Source organism: Arachis duranensis, chromosome 8 (genome assembly GCF_000817695.3).
Source record: "Arachis duranensis cultivar V14167 chromosome 8, aradu.V14167.gnm2.J7QH, whole genome shotgun sequence".
In the NCBI taxonomy this organism is placed as follows: domain Eukaryota; kingdom Viridiplantae; phylum Streptophyta; class Magnoliopsida; order Fabales; family Fabaceae; genus Arachis; species Arachis duranensis.
The window spans coordinates 40,628,270-40,648,829 of NC_029779.3; the positions used below are offsets into that span (position 1 = coordinate 40,628,270).

General features: G+C 32.5%; 1 protein-coding gene across 11 annotated transcripts; it reads right to left on the reverse strand.

The window, feature by feature from the left end:
* Positions 1 to 13,083: 13,083 nt before the first annotated feature.
* Positions 13,084 to 19,884, reverse strand: LOC107462769 (dihydroorotase, mitochondrial). Of its 11 annotated transcripts, none has more exons than XM_052252734.1 (9): positions 19,512 to 19,884; positions 17,354 to 18,123; positions 16,820 to 16,910; positions 16,463 to 16,644; positions 15,210 to 15,346; positions 14,639 to 14,804; positions 14,434 to 14,550; positions 13,833 to 13,993; positions 13,084 to 13,419 (listed from the first exon to the last, which is right to left on the reverse strand). In XM_052252734.1, exons 2-9 carry the CDS (start codon positions 17,460 to 17,462, stop codon positions 13,225 to 13,227), a joined length of 1,158 nt encoding a protein of 385 aa, XP_052108694.1. In that variant the 5' UTR covers positions 17,463 to 18,123; positions 19,512 to 19,884; the 3' UTR covers positions 13,084 to 13,224. The 11 variants fall into 11 exon arrangements, with proteins under 11 accessions (XP_052108694.1, XP_052108693.1, XP_052108698.1 ...); XM_052252733.1 differs by lacking the exon at positions 19,512 to 19,884 and adding an exon at positions 18,428 to 18,885 and having other exon boundaries at positions 17,354 to 17,420; XM_052252738.1 differs by lacking the exon at positions 19,512 to 19,884 and adding an exon at positions 18,464 to 18,884 and having other exon boundaries at positions 17,354 to 17,420.
* Between the last annotated feature and the right edge of the window lie 676 nt (positions 19,885 to 20,560).

The window sequence follows — 20,560 nt, forward strand, 5'->3', positions numbered from 1 at the left end:
ACGGACGCAGCTTTTGTTTGTTTAGTTTCAGTTTAGAACATACCAGAAACTAGTTGGGAACACTATGTAGGCGAAGTCAAAATTATTGTAGTATAGTTCTTGGTTACCGAAGAAAATCTCATGCCATAAACTGTTCAAGCTGCGATGTTTATGGTTTGATGAATCAGAAGGGATTAAGAGAATGCCCTAAGCTGTTCAAACTGCGATGTTTATGGTTTGATGAATCAGAAGGGATTAAGAGAGGGAGAGAGATAGGTTCTTCTCATTGTTGGAGAGAATGAAAAATCCCCCTTAGAAAATATTTGTTGAGTTATTACACCTTATATACTATGTACTTTTTTTTTTTGTACTCTCACTAAAAAATAATTACAATGGTAAACCTATTATTGATAAAGAAATAATCTAGGTAACACCCTCCCGCAAGCTAGAATTGTGTAAATCTAACAATCAGCAAGAAAAGGACCCGGTGGCAGAGCTTTGGTAAGAAAATCAGCAAGTTGATCCTTGGAACGAACTGGCATAAGATGAATGAGACCAGACAAATGCTTTTCACGAACAATGTGGCAGTCCACTTCAATGTGTTTAGTTCTTTCATGAAAAATGGGATTATTGGCAATGTGAATGGCTGACTGGTTGTCACAGAATAGAGTGATAGACTTTTGAAGCGGCAAGCCAATGAAATCCATTAAGAAAGATAACCAACTAGCTTCACAAGTGGCAACAGCAAGAGACCTATATTGAGCTTCTACAGAGGACTTGGCAACTGTGGTTTGCTTCTTACTCTTCCATCTAATGAGAGAGTTCCCAAGCATGAAGCAATAACCGGAAACGGAGCGACGAGTATCGGCACAGGTAGCCCAGTCAGCATCGGCAAATCCAGTGAGATGCAGATTAGATGTAGAGGGGAAGAAGAGACCAGTTGCAGGTCGGCCTTTTAAATATCGGAGTACACGAAAAGCAGCCTGTAGGTGAAAAGTTGTTGCACAGTCCAAAAATGGAAAATGAGTTTCATAAAAAATTACATTTCTGGATATGAAAATTTCCTTTGATTTTAAATCAATAAGTCGAAAACCCTTTGTTCCTAATTTAAAACCAAGAAAAGCTGTTTTTCTGGCTCTTGGGTCTAATTTTGTTCTTGAATTTGTTAATGTGGAGGCATATGCAAGAGAACCAAATACTCTTAAATATGAAAGGTCAGGTAAGTTACCATACAAAAGCTCGTAAGGACTAGCATTATCCAGGTTAGTGCTGGGCAACCTATTAATTAGGTGAATGGTGTGAGCAACTGCGTATTACCAAAAACAATGTAGAATTCCTGATTGAAATAGTAGTGCTCTAGCAATACCTAAAATGTGCTGGTATTTTCTCTCTACAATCCTGTTTTGCTCTGGTGTTTTCACACAAGAGCTTTGGTGTAAAATTCCAGTTGATGCAAAAAAGAATTTTAGAGTGAACTCTGGCCCATTGTCGGTCCTTATACACATAACTTTTTTTCAAATTGTACTTTGACAAAATTCACAAAATTAATAACCAATTGTGATACTTCAGATTTGGTTTTGATAAAAAAAATCCAAGTGAATCTGCTCTTGTCATCCACGACAATTAAAAAATACCTATGTCCTTCATTGGAAGGGACAAAAATAGGACCCCAGATATCCATATGAACTAAATCAAAACAATCTTTTATTTCAGTTGTACTAAGATTAAAAGATAATTTCTTTTGTTTTACAAAATGACAGGATTCATAAGGAAGTTTTGAAGCAATACAATCTATAAAAGGATAATACTTTTTTAGAAAAATTAATTTATGCATGGGTATGTGTCTTAATCTAAGATGCCAAATGTTGTTGTGCTCACTGTGTGAAGGTGTGGTGGGATGAGTAGTAGTAGTAGTTACCGCCAATGAAGCTTGTTTTGTTGGAAGAGGGGGAAAGTGAGAGAATTCTGGTTCTCTACTCATTGTATATAACCCTTTTATATACTCAGCAATACCAATCATCTTTGATGTGGATCAATCTTGTATCTCACAACACTTATCATTGATTAACAATTGACAATGTAAGTTTGAGGTTAACTTTGACACAGAGATCAGTTTAAAATCAAAAGAAGGAATGTATAAAACATTTTTGAGAAAAATTTTTAGAGAATGTGATTGTACCAATGATGGTGCTAACAGTTTTGGTCCCATTTGAAAATATCACATTGATTAGAGCAATATTTTGAAAGCTTGCAAAATCTTTTAAGTCAAAAGTCACATGATCTGTTGCACCGGAATCAATGATCCATAGTGCAGATTTTGGAGTGATAATGCTCATAATTCTCGCATTAAAATGTAATGCAATGGTTTTACCTGGAGTAGAAGTCTGAATGGAATTAGTCAAAATTTGATTTGTATTATGAGGTTGTTGCTGTACATTTTTGTCTTTGATCAACTCTAACAAGGCAAATCTTTGCTCTGGAGTGAATCCAGATCTTGATATTCCAATGTTCTCTTGGAGACAATTGAGCTGGAATTGTTTGTCACTGAGTATATCATCATGCCCCTCAGTGATCACGTGATTGATGATGGTGTTATGTTGCTGCTGTTGATAGAAATGGGAGGAGTATCCATACTTCTTATAGCATACATCTTCTGTGTGGCCTTGCTTGTTGCAATGAGAGCAAGCCAATGTAGCTCCACGACCTCTGCAATGGGAGGATCTGTTTGCCATGTTTGCCATTTTGAGAAATCAATGAATCACAGAGTAATAGGGATTCAGATCTTCTTCCTTCCAACTCGTTGATCGGAACAGCTATGTTCACCAAGAAAGAATCTTGCGAAATAGCCTCTCATCAAACTCTATTGGATGAGTTTGAAGGAAGAGGTAAGAATGGGGGAAAGAAAATGTCGAAAGAAAAATTAGGGATAGAAAGAGAATGGCAAAATTGGATTGATCTCAATTCACAACTTTTTTTTTGTGATTCACAGCTTGGTTGCTCTCCACGTTCACCGCACCATGAAGAAAATCTCATGCCCTAAGCTGTTCAAGCTGTGATGTTGATGGTTTGATGAATCAGAAAGGATTAAGAGAGGGAGAGAGATATGTTCTTCTCATTATTGGAGAGAACGAAAAATTCCCCTTAGAAAATATTTGTTGAGTTATTACACCTTATATACTATGTACTTTTTTTTTTTATGTACTCTCACTAAAAAATAATTACAATGGTAAACCTATTATTGATAAAGAAATAATCTAGGTAACAGTTACATTACCTCTCTTGGTAAAAACTAATCCTATATTGAAAGACAAAAAAAAAAGGAAATATCGAAAAAAAATTGCAAAACAGAATTTGTCTTATTAGTATTTATTAATTATTACTAAATACTAAATAAAATAAAATTTAATATTTTTTTTTCTTTCTAACATTAAAAAAAAAAATTAGATTCGTTATTTGAATAAACTAGAGTAGAAGGACATAGAAAATAACGTTTGAATTAACGAAAATTTTACTCATGTAGTTTGTTATGTTTCAACTCAAGTGTGAGTTTCTTAACATAATCCATTTAAGTTGTGAAAATTCAAAATCCATATTCATTGTTTAACTTCTAAAAACTGATTCGTTATTATTTAAAATGATAAAGATCTTATCTCTTTCTAAGACACTTTTTAAGATTCAAAAACTCAACCTTGCTAGTAAAACTCATTTAAGGCTTAGGGTGAATTTAGTTTGAGTTTGACTTTTGAAAAAAAAATATTTTTTATTTTTTTAAAAAAGATTTTCTTTTAGTATATAACAACTATTTTTTATTTGGATAAACTTTTAAAAAACATTAAAACATATTTTTTTAAACAAAATATTATTAGTTTTTAAAAAAATAAATTTTTTTAATAAAAATACTTTTTTTTAAATAACCAAACATGTTTGAAACTTAATAAAAATAAACCGATCGACTTAATCTATTTCCACTAAATTAACTTATTTTGAGTTTGATTAGTTGTTATTTAACTTTTAAATCGTGCATAATCTCTACCGTTCCTTTTTCACTTATTCTCATTAAATTTATAAATCAATAATGCTCTACATGTAATTTTTTTAACCAAGTCAACTAAATTGTTTTTGTTTCACGTACTCGCCTAGGATGGCAACGGGTCTCGCCCCCCGCCCCCGCCTCCATTATCCGTCCCCGTCCCCGCCCCATTCCCGTGACGGGTAACGGGGGTCCCATATCCGCCGGGGACCTGGGTCTCCGCGGATATCCGCGAATTTTTATAAAAAAATAATAAAAATTGAAAAAAATTAGAAAAAAATTTAAAAAATAGTGTATTGTATATAATTTAGTATTTTACTTACATCAATATCTACTTTAATATTATGAATTACATGTATAGCACTCAAATGCTTAACCAAAAATTCAAAATCAGTAAAATAATAAAGATTTTAGAATAATTATAACAAATGCTTATCCAAATCACAGTAATTATAATAGAAAAAGCAAATAAAGATAATGAAGATGATAACAAATGCTTAATTATAATCATATAAATTATATTTAACTTAATTCAATAATTATAACAAATGCTTAACAAAATCATAGTACACACAAATGGGATATTCTAGTCTTTTTACATAAACGGAGTTTAAACGGGTCTCCACGGGGCGGGGACCTCTATCCCCGCCCCCGCCCCGTTTAATATACGGGGCCCCGTCCCCCGTCCCCGCGGGTACAAAATCGTCTCCATATCCGCCCCGTGACGGGTAAATCCCCGCGGATACCCGCTCCGCTGGGGATTTTTGCCATCCCTATACTCGCCATCTTTTAACGTAAAGCTTCTTTTTTAATGTAGAGTTTCTCTTTTTAAACGTAAAGATTCTCTTCATTCTTCTTCTTTAATGTAGAGCTTTTTGTCGTTCTTCTCTGCTCTAATTTTTCTCATTTTCTTTTTCGATTTCTTCTTGTTTTCTTCAACGTAAAAACTTTATTTTCTTCTTCGTTTTCAGATTTTGATTTGCATTGCATTTATGTTCTTCATTCTCAGATTTCGATATGCATTGTATTTATGTTCTTCGTTTTTAGATTTTAGATTTATTCTTCATTTTTAAATTTTAATAGCGTATTAAAATAATGAATGATTCCAGTTTAAATCAGTTGAATGAGCGCGATTTGGATTATTCTTCTGAATCGAATCAAGTGGATGAGATTTAGATTATTCAATTTTGAATTCAATGGAATGGAATGCAATCGCTAAATCCAGTCGTTTATGAACACCATTTTTGGTTCATTTTTGTATTATATAATGGTTTCGTTTTGGTAATATTTTCAATTCATTCGAGACGCAAGTATTTCTGAATTTGAATTTATATAATAGACAACTTTTCGGATCATTTGGTATTATACAATAATTTCGTTTTTAATAATATTTTCGGTTCATTCTTTACCGATTTTGAATGCAATTGAATAAAGTGATAACGAATAGAATTTGGATAGAATGCCGGAGTTTCTAAATTTACAGAATGAGGTTCTTTCTATGATGTTGCATCTTCTTCTTTTCCTTTTTCGTCATCTTTCTCTTTCGTTATCATCATCTTCAACAATTTAGAATGGAATGGAATGGAATCTAATGCAATCGAATAAAGTGATAATGAATAATTTCATTCTTCTTTGTTAAAAAAAGACTCAATTATCAACAAAAGTACATCGAATTTATTTCTGCACCCAAATGAACCTCTAAACTAAAAATGAACCGAAATTAGTTAAGGAATAAAAAATTTTATCAATACTTATCAGTAGCATCAAGTGAATCTCATTTAACACACATATAAACCGAAATTAGTTCAGATTTTAACAAACAGACAAAAATACTAAATTATCAACAAAAACACATCGAATTCATTTCTGGATCTAAATGAACATCAATTAAATTAAGAAATGAATCGAAATTACTTAAGGAATAAAAAATTTGGTCAATACTTATCAGCAGCATCAAGTAGACCTCAATTAACACACAAATGAACCGAAATTAGTTCAGATTCGAACAAGTAATCAAAAAGACTCAATTATCAACAAAAACACATCGAATTTATTTCTGGATCCAAATAAAACGAAATTATTTAATGATAGCACCAGAAAAAAATCAATAAAAATGTTAGCAAAATATTAGTGTTGTTGGTGATGTTGATAATGAAAGAAAAAGTTAACGAAAAAAGAAAAAACAGAAGAAGAAGACGCATCATCAAAAGAGAAGACGACGACGCAGCATCAAAGAAGGAGGAGGAGGAGGAGGAACCTGCATGCGCGAAGAAGAAGAAGAACGGTTTCTCAAATTAGAGTACGAAGAATAACGTTTGTTTGGGAATTTTAAGCTTTGTGTACACACTCTTTTAATGAGAATGGTTTTTGTTTATATTGATGTTGAATCTGCTTAGTTGAATTTGGATAACAATAAAATTTAGATGTGTAGTATATCTAGAGAAGATATTATACCATAGATGTGGTAAAGAAATTTGAATATTTTTCAGTTATTGAATTAATTACAATTTTTGGAGTAATATCCAAAATAGTACCTAAAAAAATTTTAATCAAATAATTTAATTCTTAACAAGTTTTAATTACCAAATCAATCTTTTATTTTATTAGACAAATCAATTCTCAAGTTAAATTTTAATAAAAAAAATTAAGCAAATAAGTTTTTGATATTCTAAAAAATATATAATTTTTAAAATTTTCAAATCAATCCCTTCATAAAAGACAAAAAATATGATGTAGGGACTAATTTTATCTAAAGAAATAAAAATTTAAAAACTAATTTGATGATTAAAATTTGTTAAAGACCAAGTGTCCAACTTAAAGACAATACTAAATAACCAACAAAATTTATCATTTTAGACAGACACTCAGCCAACAAATAATTTTACATGTAATATCCAAAAAATATGGTATTAGCTAGAGTTTAAATCCTAAACCTTAAATTCTAATAATATAAAACTATAGTATTGGCATAAAGCATTGACTAATGTTGATAAAAAAAATTACTAGCCCCTGAAATTTCTCAATGCAATATATTCAATCTGAATCCTTGACTCAACACCAGCAACCCATTGATTGGCATAACGAGTAAGAACCAACGAAAATGCAACTAAAGCTCATTTATCATGTTCACTTCATCCATTAACTTTAGAAGGTCTTGAACTATTCATAAAAGCAGCAAAAAGGTTCAGACTTTCTTTGAGTCTTCAATACATCCAACTATAATAAAAGCATATCTAATTGATTAGGCTATGCACTAACTATACAATCTAATTTATCACCAACTTTTGGGGATTGTTGAACACCTAGCAAGGTTATCTCTTAACAAAAGATTTTATGAGCCACAAAATCTGACACATACTATATAGTACTCATGGCTAAGCAAGTCATGCGACAGAAAAATCAATAGCCACCTTAGCACTATTCATAACTACTCAAATTTTGAACATTCTCACCACCATTCAGGAGATGGAATATTGATCAGTTCAGATGGCAAGGAACCATTGTCACTTAACCTTGGAACTGAGTCTTTATCGAAAAGCCAGTTTTCGATATCAACAAGGTAAACTGGAACATTTCCAGTAGGGGTTACATGGGTGTCGGATTTGTTTACATTGGGTAGTTAGACTTGGTTGGAGGAAATCAGCAATGACACTGCATAGTGTCAAACAGAAATCAGCATAATAGATAGAAGGATGATATCGAATGGTAACAATTAGAAACATTCAAGATAAAATGAGACATGAGTGCAAAAGTTAGATAATAGATTGAGGCTATAATCTATCACTTATTTACCTGGTCACAATGCGTTTCATGCGGTGTGGAAGAAAAAGGGAATTTAGCACAAGCATGCCGAGCATTGAGGATAGTCTCTACAAGCAACCTGCAAGCCAAAACAAATGAGCCTTCACATTTGAAAAGCTATACAGTCCCAATCACATCTACTACCAAAAAATAAAATAAAATAAAGGGGAAAAAATGAAAATAGTAAATTTGGATCAACAAATGCTTTGAATATATTCTCTCAAGTCTCAAGCATACTCTACCTAAGAAGCATGGAGCTTTGCTATTAGTTACTTTTACATGTACATATAAAAGGGCAGCCCAATTCACAAGCATCCCGTGTTAACGCAAGGTCTGGGAAAGGGTTGCACCAAAATGATATAATATACTAATATACGCAACCTAACCTGATAATTACATCAATGATTATTTTCACAGTATAAACCCGTGACCTTGAAGTCACACGGAAATAACTCAACTGATGTTCTAAGGCTCCCCGAAGAGGTACAAAACGAGGACTTCTCAGAAAATTCATCCATCCTAGCACTACTCTCACCGCACGCTTAAATGCGAAATTTTAATAGGATCCGATGCATTAATACTTTTATAATCGCACTTACATGACATATATACTAAAAAAACATTGTTTTATACTCATTAAGTAGAATCGGCTACATTAATCAAACAATGAGATTGTGCCCTACTATAGACCATGTATGCAGAAAATCTGTTTAAAGTTTAATTCTTTTTTAATGATTTCATCTATAGTTTTTCATGGTCTTCTTTTTCGCCAACCTATTGGGCTGCCCTGTCTAATGCAGGATGCTACTCCCTTTTCGACAATGGATGCAACCAAAAGCATACTAGAACGTAGAAGTTAGCTAACAAATCAGCAACCATCAAGTTGAGATGTGGGTATCCAATAGACTATTCAGATGGGGTTTGTTGAGGTTATAATTATATAGAGATCTGAAGAAGATACGACATAATTATCTACACTAATGATATATATATTTGTACACGCGACATGACAGGTTTAAAGAAACTTTTCAATCTGTGTTTATGCCAAGCCATGTTTGAATCTGCAAACAAGCTTCATCAGTTTCCCTTATAATCCGACAAGATAATCCATACTCAGAGCATTAAACATTAAGCATTTGAAGAAAATATTATTTATGCATATTTTAAAAATTATCGTACCTAATTAAAATTTTTAAGAAGAAAATTACTTTGATTTCCTTGTTGGCATAAAAGCATGGCACAAGTAAATGAAAACTTGCACGTAACAGGGTAAAATCTTTTAAACCAAAGAAACAATGACATCAAATTGCAGAGGAATATTATGGTAAGTTGCATTTTGCAAAGCATTCCAGAAAATATAATGCCACTGAAGCCTTATTAAATATAATGAATGCAACACATTCAGGAAATAGAAAAACATCCAATGCTTAACAAGATTACCTTAAAGACCAACCACCATAGCCATTAAAGCTAGACGCAATGAAATGGTTTCTGATTCATTAGAGACTGTTAATCGATGGTTCTTTACCAATAAGTAACCACAACTCCTCTAACCAAATACAGGTGTGTTTGGAGTTTAAGTTGGAGAAGAGAAAAATTCGTTTGAGTGCTTTGAACATTCCTTCTTTATGTTTGGCAACTCTTTGAAACTCTGAACCCATAAGTGATTTTGCTTACGTTTACAGGAAGCTAAAAATTCTAGCTTCTGCGTTCACTTTGGGGAAGGCTAATTACAATTGAGAAATTAAGTAAGAAAATTATTCCTCTTCTACCAATCCTATCATTTATTTTCTTCTATAAAAATGATGTAAATAACCATATAATTTTTACAATAAAAAATTATTCTTCTTCTACCATTTGTCCAGTCACGTGCTCAAATCTACGAGTGCGATGTTGTATTAATGTAATTTTCATCAGACTCCTCTTAATTCCTCTTCCTGAAGCCTTGCCTATTAGTAACATATGTTAAGAAATCCCATATGCTTCCTCGCTCCTTGCTGCTCTCTCAAATCTGACTATATCTTAAAACCAAAGATCTTACAACATCCACTATCTTGTTGCTACGCATTGAGAAATCACTAAATTCACATATGAAACACTATCACAAATCAACTTCTAAAACACCAACACAAATCACTATGCATTGATATATCACTAGAAGACGAATCAGTAAGCAGCTTGTAAGACATCAAGACCAATCAATCAATAATCAACTACTAAAACACCAACATAGATAAATAGTTGACTTCTAAAACATAAACAAAATGATTAAAATATTTTTTTGTCTTAGGTACGTCATATTAAATTAAAAATATAAAATATTTTAATATAGAAATAGAAATTCAGTCGTAGCATAAAATAAAATATAATATATATCTATTATATACAAAGAAAAATATTTTTTTTATTAAGATTTTGATCGACATGCTTTTATTTTTATTCCTTTCGGCGTTATTGTTGTAGGAGCAGACACAAACTCTGGAATAGCAGTGGCGGACAAGAGTTGTGTTGAAACTTGAAAGTATTAAGCAGCTGTTAATAGTTTAATGAAAATAACTTTTTTGTTGGTTTTTGTTGTTATTGGACATGGATATGTTGATTTTATTTTGTAGTTGGACCAAATTATCGAAAGGTGAACCATTAATCAAAAATTAATTTGGGCCATGATAATATAATAATAATAAAAATATTTAGATATGGCATGAAATTTGGAGCATGAAATAGTTATTTATAGTTTTGTACATGAAAATCAAATAGGACTATCATAATGTTGTCACAGTAATAATGAATTAAAATTATTTTGAAAAATTATAAACCTTAGCTGCTAAATTCCAAACCCCTAAATTCTCAACAACAAATTCTAAATCTTAATCCCCAATCCAAAATCTCTAAATCCTAACTCAAATCTTATAATCCTATACTACAAATCTAAATAAAAAATACTAAATAAATAACCCTTAACTGTAAGTACTACCTCATAAATCTTAAATCATAAATCACACTTTTTAATTTATCAATAATAAACACTAATTTCTTAATCCTAAACCCTAAATAATATCATATACAGTAAAGTATTAATAAAGATATTTTGTATTACTTTTTTAATTAAAAATACTAAAACTTTAACTTTCATCGTATACAATCCTTTAAATTAAAAAAATTTCTACTAAAACCTAATATTTTAAAATGTCAAATCTAATATTGTAATGAGTAAACGAGTTTTTAATTTTTATGTGAGGATAATTTTGTTTCAAAGGTTTATTAAATAATATTGAAGTTAACTCAAAATCTTTTTCTACAGTTTAGTAGTCATAAAATCATTTAGGGTAAAGTACTAAATTGGTCTTCTACGTTTGGGCATAATCCTGTTTTAGTCCTTAAGGTTTAAAGAGTCCTATTTGAATTTAAAAAAGTTTCATTTAGCTTCAATGTAATCTCACTATAAGGTCAAAGTTAAATAATTAACGGAATGTCCTACATAACAGCAGTGCAAGAACAAGATCCATAATCTGGAGAATAAGTACAAGTTCCAGAGGCACAAAATCAACTTTGAATGTATCAATACATTTATTTATCATTCTCTTTAGTTCTATAAAAAAATATTTCATTTAAATTATAAGAAAAATAACAAATAAATGTATTCATGCATCCACGGTTGATTATACCGCTGAAGCTTGTACTTATTCTCCAAATTATTTTGTTCTTGTACTGTTGTTGTGTAGGACATTCTGTTAATTATTTCATTTTGACCTTACGATGGAACTACATTGAAGCTAAATGAAACTTTTTTGGATTTAAATAAGACACTTTAAACTTTAAAGACCAAAACAATATTACGCTTAAACGTAGGAGACCAATTTAATACTTTACCCAAACCATTTATAAGATTTATAATATGTACACCTATTTATCAATTTAATTTTTATTCAAGACATATACATAATTTTAACCTTCAATCAATTTATTAATATAAATTAAAGTTGTTTTTAAATCATATATATATATCTATTCATCTTTTAGTTTTATTTTCTTAAAAATTCACTATTTTTTAAATTTTGAATGACTCATTAATTACTTTGCATTTATTATGCTCTTCAATTTTTTATAAAAAAATATATCAAAATCATCAAAAACCAATTCATTTCGGACTTGATTTCTTTTTTTACACCAAAAAAATATTTATAACTGCTGTACCTAGTATTATCATTATTTATTTTTACACTAATTCATGAATTATTTTAGAATTTAACTCGGAAAAAAATATTTTACGCCACATGATATTTTAAAAAAATAATTCCACCTATGCACATAGTCGATCCTAACCCAAATAAAGGAATAGATTCAATAAGACCCTCAACAACTCAAATTTTTATGACATAGATCAGTTAAAATTAGGTCAATATCTAAAAACAACACCCTCTATGACTCAAATTTAGTATCAAACGAACAAGAGCGGCTGCATCATTGTCATGACGTATTGCAAAATGGCTTATTTGAGAGGAAAAAATAAACCCACCATGATTTTGCAACACCCTATTCCAAAAGAAATTTTCATAAAATAAAAATGCTATTTTTACATTAAAATTAAATACCAAAATTAATCACTATTTATTTGTATATAAATATATATGTTGTATAGCTTATTTTCAACATATATTTTATATTTTAACATGTATTTTATACTAATGACAAATTTTGGTGGCTGATTTTAAGTTACGCATAGCTTAAGTTATTCATGAAAATAGGCCATTCCACAATATTCTCACGGGGAAATTGCAAAATAGTATCTGTTGCGTAATTATGCAACTTTTCCAACTCTTTCGTATGTCTAGAAATATTTTCGTTTTTTATATTTATTAAATAAAAAAGAGATAAAATTTTAGCCAACTATTTCATAATACAAGCCAACAAATTAAAAATTAAAGACGGACCAAAAATTTTTAAGGGACCAAGTATGCATTTAAACATGAAACATAAAATGGTAAGAGTGGCCATAGTTTCATTTGCAAGTTGTAACACATAAGTAACACATAAATACACCTCTGGTAAAAGGGCTGTTCAATATAATGTTATAGTTATTATGTAAGATGCCATTGGAACATAGCATCTAATTCAGGAGTTAATGATAGCAAGACGAGCATTTGCACAGTAAGAGCAAAACTTACGGGTGCAAAAAACGAAAAAAGGAGAACCAATTATGTAACTTGTAAGAACAGTCACCTTGCAGTGCAGACAAATCCCTTGGTCTAAACACTGCATGAATCATGAATATATTTCTTAAAAATTAGCAATTTATTTTATTATGCCAAAATAATGTACACTTTCCACTGAAAGTGTCAATTGTTCCCAGCTCGTTCAGGATTCTGTCAGGAAAAAAGATACTAGTGATTTTGGTCAAAAAGGAAGAATGCTAGTCAATTAAGGGATACCTCCCATTCAAGGGTTTCGCCTGCAAACATGGGAACGATGTCTCCGAACGGAAAAGATAACAGTTCAGGTACTTTCCATGGAGCCTTCTTTAGAGTAAGCTTTGACTTGTTTCTCGGTAAGCCATAGAAGTCAGACCCATTAAAGCTTGTAAAGGCCTCCAACTTATTCAATGCACCAGCCTGCGACATGTAAAAATAACTTCAAGATAATATAAAAATTAACATGCTTTCATAGGCAAGGTAGTATGTAAAGTGTGCGCTTTTTAATTTAGTTATATTACATCTCATGGAAAAACAAGATTGATGCACGAGTCATGCATGCATATGAAATATTCATGATAGTACTAAAATTATATGTATGGCTATTGATATTCACTGCAAAATATAAAAGGATATGTGGAAATTTCGCATAAGGAGAAGACCTAAAAGTGAAATTTTGGAATTTTGCGCAGCAAAACTAGTTTGCAAATCTTTTGAAACTTGAAAGTGACATATTGGTCACAGAAAACACAAATTGCTAAAATGAAAAATGAAAAGGAGTAGCCTAATAATTGTTAAAGAAATATATGTAGAAACAAAATGAAAGTGTGCACCTCCTCAAAGACTTTGGCATAGACTGATAGAGCAACAGGAGCATTGAATATGCCAGCACATCCACAAGCGCATTCCTTTTTACGCTTTTCATGTGGAGCACTATCAGTTCCGAGAAAAAATCTCTTACTTCCACTAGTGACAGCCGAAACAATAGCCTGTCCTATGGAGAGGGAAAAAAGAGTTCAAGGTAAGATAATATAGTTTTGCAATAGAAATTAATTTAATAATAATTAAAATGATTAACAAGTTCGCAACAAAATTTTCAAGCTAATTATGTATGAGTCTGTTCAATAGACTCCATAACTCCTCAATCAGACTTCTCTTTACAGAAAAGCTATAAGTTTCGTCTTAAAAATGTAAACTGATGTTGGAAGGCCATTCCAGGCTAGCAGCCACAAAAAGCCAATATTTTCTAATTGTAGGAATAACATCAAACCCAATCAATGAAAAACTGAGATATTCACTAAATATAATACAAGCAAACCATGGATTCATTCATGACCTTAAATAATTACTTCAATTTCATAACCATGAGAACTGACATCACATGTAAAGATGTTGCAAATCTATACATTAAGGAGAACAAACAAAGCTACATACTGTGGATCTCTCTTTTGAGAACTGGAAGACAGTAATTGTGAGGCTGCAAGCCACCTTGGAACAAAGCATTCCGGTTAAGGATAAGATGCTGAGGTGTAACAGTTGCACCTACAGAACCTGGAAAGGAAAACCATACATTAGTAAAATTTTACAACATCACGGCATAATGATGAGAAAGCTCTTTCGAGAAATCGAAATAAGGTACCCTCTTTACAAGACATAACAAACTTGACAGCATCCATGGTAGTAATATGCTCCATTACAATCTTAAGCTGTGGAAGCTTTTGAACCAAAGGCTCTAAAATTGTTTCAATATAAACCTTTTCCCGGTCAAAAATATCAACATTTGGATTTGTAACTTCTCCATGAACCTGTCACATACACTGATTTGCAAATAAGAAAGTACAAAGATGAACTTTCAATTTTATGTACATTATAGACAATAGACAAATCAACAAGCAAAAAGAGAGTAAAACATTATTGGGCTAGCCTTGGCTTTTCCAAAGCACAACGTAGACAATAGTTAAAGTCTTCGAGTATATGCACACAATTTTTAGAAGGGCATATTGTGATTTTGGCGTCAAATATAATAAATTCCATTAAACAAGGTGTATTATAATTAAGACATGGTGTGATTAGTCATCTAAAATTGATGACATTGTAGCTGAAATTGAATCACTATCTACAATTGGGGCAAGCATGTCATCTAAAAGCATGTAATGCTTTGTTATACATCAACTCACATACACACACATAGAGAGAAGGAGAAAACGTACCAGTAATGGTAACTCTTGCTCAACCATTTCCTCAAGAACAGGAAAGCATTTTCCAAAAAGATCTGTAACACCATCTTGAGAATTTGTGGTAGCACCAGCAGGATACAACTTCACACCATAAACAGCTCCACTCTTTTCTTCCAAATGCAATTAGCATAAATAATGTACTATAGTCAGAAGAATCAAGCCAAAGTTGAAAAAGTCTAGAGAATAGCATGAAATTAGACGATCAAACCATTGATTTCCTTGTGAATGACAAAAATTTTATACTTTTGTTATCAATTAGTTGTGTACACAAACATTAAGCTAGATCCTTTGCTCCATTGAACAAAGCTGAAAGCCTCCACTATGCATAAGAAAAGGGCAATAAATGGCATGGTCATCAAGAAATTGTTGTCGTCTAAAGAAAGAGAAAAGTAAAAAAAAAAAAAACGCTCAAACTCATGATTACCGAAGTCTACACCAAGCAACATTGGCCCCACAGTAGAGAAACCTGACTCAGGAGAAAGGAGTGAGAATAGCAGGGGAAAGAATTAGTGAGGACAGCAGGAAGCTGGTAATGCCATAATGCTGACTAGGAAGAGATGTGGGTTTATGAGGAAAATTGAGAGACAGGACGCATGGTTCAATGAGTAAAAAATATGCTTGGAGCCAGTTAAGCAATTTCTAAGGAGGGTGGCTTCCATCTGCATAGGATATTTACTTGCTTTATAGCCTTTTAATGTATTTTTCATACTTGCTTAAACACTAGTACTGTTTCTTAAGATCAATACTAAACTATGATATCAGATTATGTTAATTATGCGTAGAGGTTTTCTTAACTTCTATCCCCCATACTCTATCCGTTTTGACACTTACGAATCATATATAATTGGTTCCATAGCTACTAACTGGTTAAATATCTGCCTATGGTTACATCTCAAATTTCACCCCATAAAAGTTATAATAAAATAAAAGTCAGTGGCTAATTGTGTTTGATATAAGAAATGCTTGACAGCAAAGATAATATCATGTTAGCATGTCATGTAGCAACAAAACACAGCTGGAAATATGAAATTGAACTGATAAGGTAAAAGGTAAAAGAAATTAATTTTAACAAAATTCTTCTAGCAAAACATAAAAAAACTTATACTAACAAAGACACATCAATTAAACATACTTACTGTCTCCGCCAACGCTTCTTTAAATACTTGAAATTGCATAGGTAATAGCAATATTTTGTTTAGATTCACATATAAACAAATTATACTCACTTGCACGTTTAATCTCATCAGGGCTTGTCATATCTGTTAAGTAAAGGGTCATCAAAGGAGTGAAGCTGCTATCTTTAGGCAATGCTTTCAGAATGGACTCCCTATAAGCCAAAGCAGCTGCAGTAGTAGTGATGGGTGGTTTCAAATTGGGCATCACTATTGCCCTTCCGAAATGCTTGGCACTGTAGAAGCAATATTTATTAATTAATATTCACTTCTGTTTCCTTTAAATGCAGTTAGCACAGTCATAGCTAAATAATAATAGACCATGTCCAAGCCTCTTTAGGCATCCGACAAAAATAAACAGCAAAAAATGCATGGAGTTTAACAAGTCTTTTCTGTTAGAAATCAAATTACCTGTGAGGGATGACACCTTCAAGTAAGTCGCCATCACGGAGGTGAAGATGCCAATCATCAGGTTGTGTAATACTGAGTTCCATCATTGTTCCTTTACAATTAAAGCACTTATGATTTTCAAACCTTTTGGAAGAGAATCTAAGTACCTTTCGTAGAAGGATAACAATTCAATTACTAGCAGAATCAGAAAAAACGGAAGAGATTAATTCTTGATTTAATCATAAAATTCATTTAAACTTTAAAGAAATAAAATGAAAATCTAGTTCAATATGCTATATTTGTTGATGTTGAAGCTATGACTCGCCATCTCCCCAAACATTCTACACTTATCAATGCAAAATAGCAACAAGTTCCATATGCAACACTTGTTGATGTTGATACCATGACTCCCCCTTTCCCCAAACATTCTACACATTCCATGCAAAATAGCAGGAAAAATATCTTTTTTTTTTTTGTAAACTCGGAGAATGGGATTGAAGAAAATGCATGAAAATGAAAGATGAATAAAACTACAATCAGAATATATATACATACTTGGCAAGGAAGTGACAAAGTCTTTATCATTCCCCTTCCTAGTACCACTAAAGCATGAGCAAACTATCTGCTCAAAGAAGAAACTTATCAGAACAAACAATATAAACATGATTGGAAAAAATGCAGAAAGATCAAGTACGTCAACATTATATATATTAGGAGAACAAGTTAAGCATAATAGCAACTACATTTGTGATGAATAATTCAATGCATGTACGAATCTGCGACAAGAGTTTACTTGAGCTTGCGGACTTGTGCGTTTTTTCGAGTAAAATCTCAGTCCTAGATCAGTATAATAACTAGTGGTGTTCGATTTTTGGTTGGTTTTTAGAGAAAAAATCATCAGATCCAACCGTATAAAATTTGATAGGTTTAGTTTGGTTCGGTTTTTTATCTGAAGCCATCCAAACCAAACCAAACATAATTGGATTTGTTTGGTTCGGTTTTTCGGATTTTAAATCATATATCACAATAAGTCACCAAAAAAAAAATCATATATCACAATTTCTAACATAATTCAAAGTTAAACAAAGTTAAATTCATACTTTAAATACCCCATTAGAATTAACATACATTAGTCATATATCCCAATATTAGCATTTTTCTAGAATATGCCCAAGATATTCCAAGAAGCATTTGCTTCGCCTCAGAAAAAAAGAAAAAAAAGAAACTAACCAATGCAAGTGAAACAATGAAGGGAACCAAAAATATAATGTCGAAACCCAAAACTTCAACGGCTTTGTAACCATATTTTCTTCTATCTCTTCTTGCTGTTTTTCAGAAATTGAATATGCAAAAAGAGTAGAAACTCCTATGTGATTAGATGCGCCAGAAGCAGTGAGTAGAAACTCATAGTTAAAGGTAATCTTTGTAAATAAATTTATGTTTTTAGCACAAATAATTAGAACTAAAAATCATAACCAGATAATTAGAAAAAAAAAACATCAGAACGAAAAAATTAGAATGAATAATAAAAACAATAAGAACATAACCAAAACCTTAAACCAAAAATCAGAACCAAAGACAAAGAATCATAACAAAAAATCAGTTCAGAACCAACAATAATAACAGAACCATGAGAGGTGTAGAGATTGACTCGAAATACAACACCGACAGCGACAAGAACATCAACAGGACCGCCAGCGACGCAACCGGTAGCAGCAGCAGCCACTGAGCAGAGCTTCTGGCAGAAGAAATCAATGGGAGACAGGGAGATGCTGGACGGTGAGACGACGGAGATGGCGGGGCTGAAACCGGAGAGACAACGAAGACGCTGGATGGAGACCACGACGGTGCTGGGAAAGGAGTGACGCAGAACAAAATGTAAGAGGGCGTTGTGGGCTGGATGGGGGCGCGCCTGTGATGGAATTCGCCGCCGGCAAAGAGTGGTGAGCCTCTGGTGGGAGCGTGAGAAACCTGGAGAGTGGAGGCTGGAGAGTGTGATGCGTGTGTTAGGGTTAGGTTTTAGTGGGGCAGAGGGTTAGGTTTTAGGTTTAATGGTTCAATAATTCAACAAATTGAATCATAATAAAATTGGTTTAATTAAATATAAAATAAAATTATTAAAAATTAAATATATAATTTTAAATATTTAAAATTTTATACTTTCACATAATTTATTATTAAATTATTCACAAACAAATTCAAATATCTTATAACTAAAGAATTTTTAATCACTTATCTATCTGTAAAAATAAAACTTTTTTAATTAATTTCTAATAAACAACAACTAAATATATTACATTAAATTAGAGGATTTGGTTTTAAACAGCATAAACCTAAAAAAGTAAGGAGAACTACCATTGGACATCAACAGGAACATACTTATGGACATAAACTTGAACATCAAGATTATGGACATAATTAACAAAATTAATAGGATACTATCAAGATCATCAAAGAAATTAACTCAGAAATCAGAATCATAAAAATTAATGCAAGAAAAAAAGGATGGAAGAAGTCGTGGATGAGTGCTTATCGGAAAAGAGATGGTGATCAGCAGACAGAGGCGACCGATAACAAAAACTTCGAACCGACCTTTTGACAATGACAATGACAGAAGCTTCAAACCGATCTTCCGATGACAACGACAAAAGCTTCGAGGGGCGAGGGTAAAATAACAAAATAAGAAAACATAAATTGAAGTAGCTTTGCTTACGGCGGCAAGGGAGGAAAAGAAGTGACGGCGAAGGAGGAAGGAAAGTGAGCTCGGACAGCCAGGGGATCGAAGACAGAGGCTTGAAGCGCGCGCGAGAGAGGGCTCGACGACGAGGACAGAGACACAAGTTCAGGGTGGCCGATGACGATGAGGACAGAGGCGGCGACGCCAACAGCAGCTCCAAGCAAAACTAGCAACGCAAGGAGAAGGGATCTAGGAAAAGAGGATCGACGACACCGGGGATGGACGCTAATTGAGGAGAAGAGTTCATGGGTGACGGCGGCGCTGGGAATTGGGTGCTGGCTGCTACTGCTGTTGGCTGGGGGTGCTAGGGTTCCATGGAGAGAGAGAGAGAGAGAGAGAGAGAGAGAGAGAGGAGAATCGTCTGGTTCAAAAAGTTCATCGGTTAATCGTCGGTTTGACCGTTTTTTTAATCGGTTTTTTGCTAAACGGTTTAACTTCAACCGAAATGGCTAGGTGACCAGTTCTCAGTTAATCCGATTGAATTGGTCGGTCCGGTTCAGTTTTCAAAACATTGGTCAAAATGACACCATTTTTTATCTTGGACTACAAAACCAAGCCTTAAAAAACTTGGCTGGTTCAATCGGATTTTTAACCAATTTTTTTGCAAGGCGGTTTTGGAGATCAATCAGACCGACCAGATAACCAATTTTTGATTAACCCAGTTGAACCAACCAATCCAATTTTCAAGACCTTGGTGCTAGTATTATAAGGGTATTTTTGATATTTTATTATACATGTTGGTTCGGTTTGATTTGGTTCAAATTTTTACTGTCAAAACTGAAAACCGAACTGAACCAATAGAAAACAGCAAAAATTTAATTTTTTGGTTTTTTCAATTTTTTTAGTTTGGTTCATCGGTTTTGTTCGATGTGGATTGGTTTTGAACACCCCTAATAGCAACCATAATAGCTACAATAAAACCCTGTCATTCTGTCAAACACAACATAAGCATTCATTCACACAGCAACGAAAATATATTTATTATTGTTCTATTTTTTTGTAACTGAAAATAACACAAAGAAAAA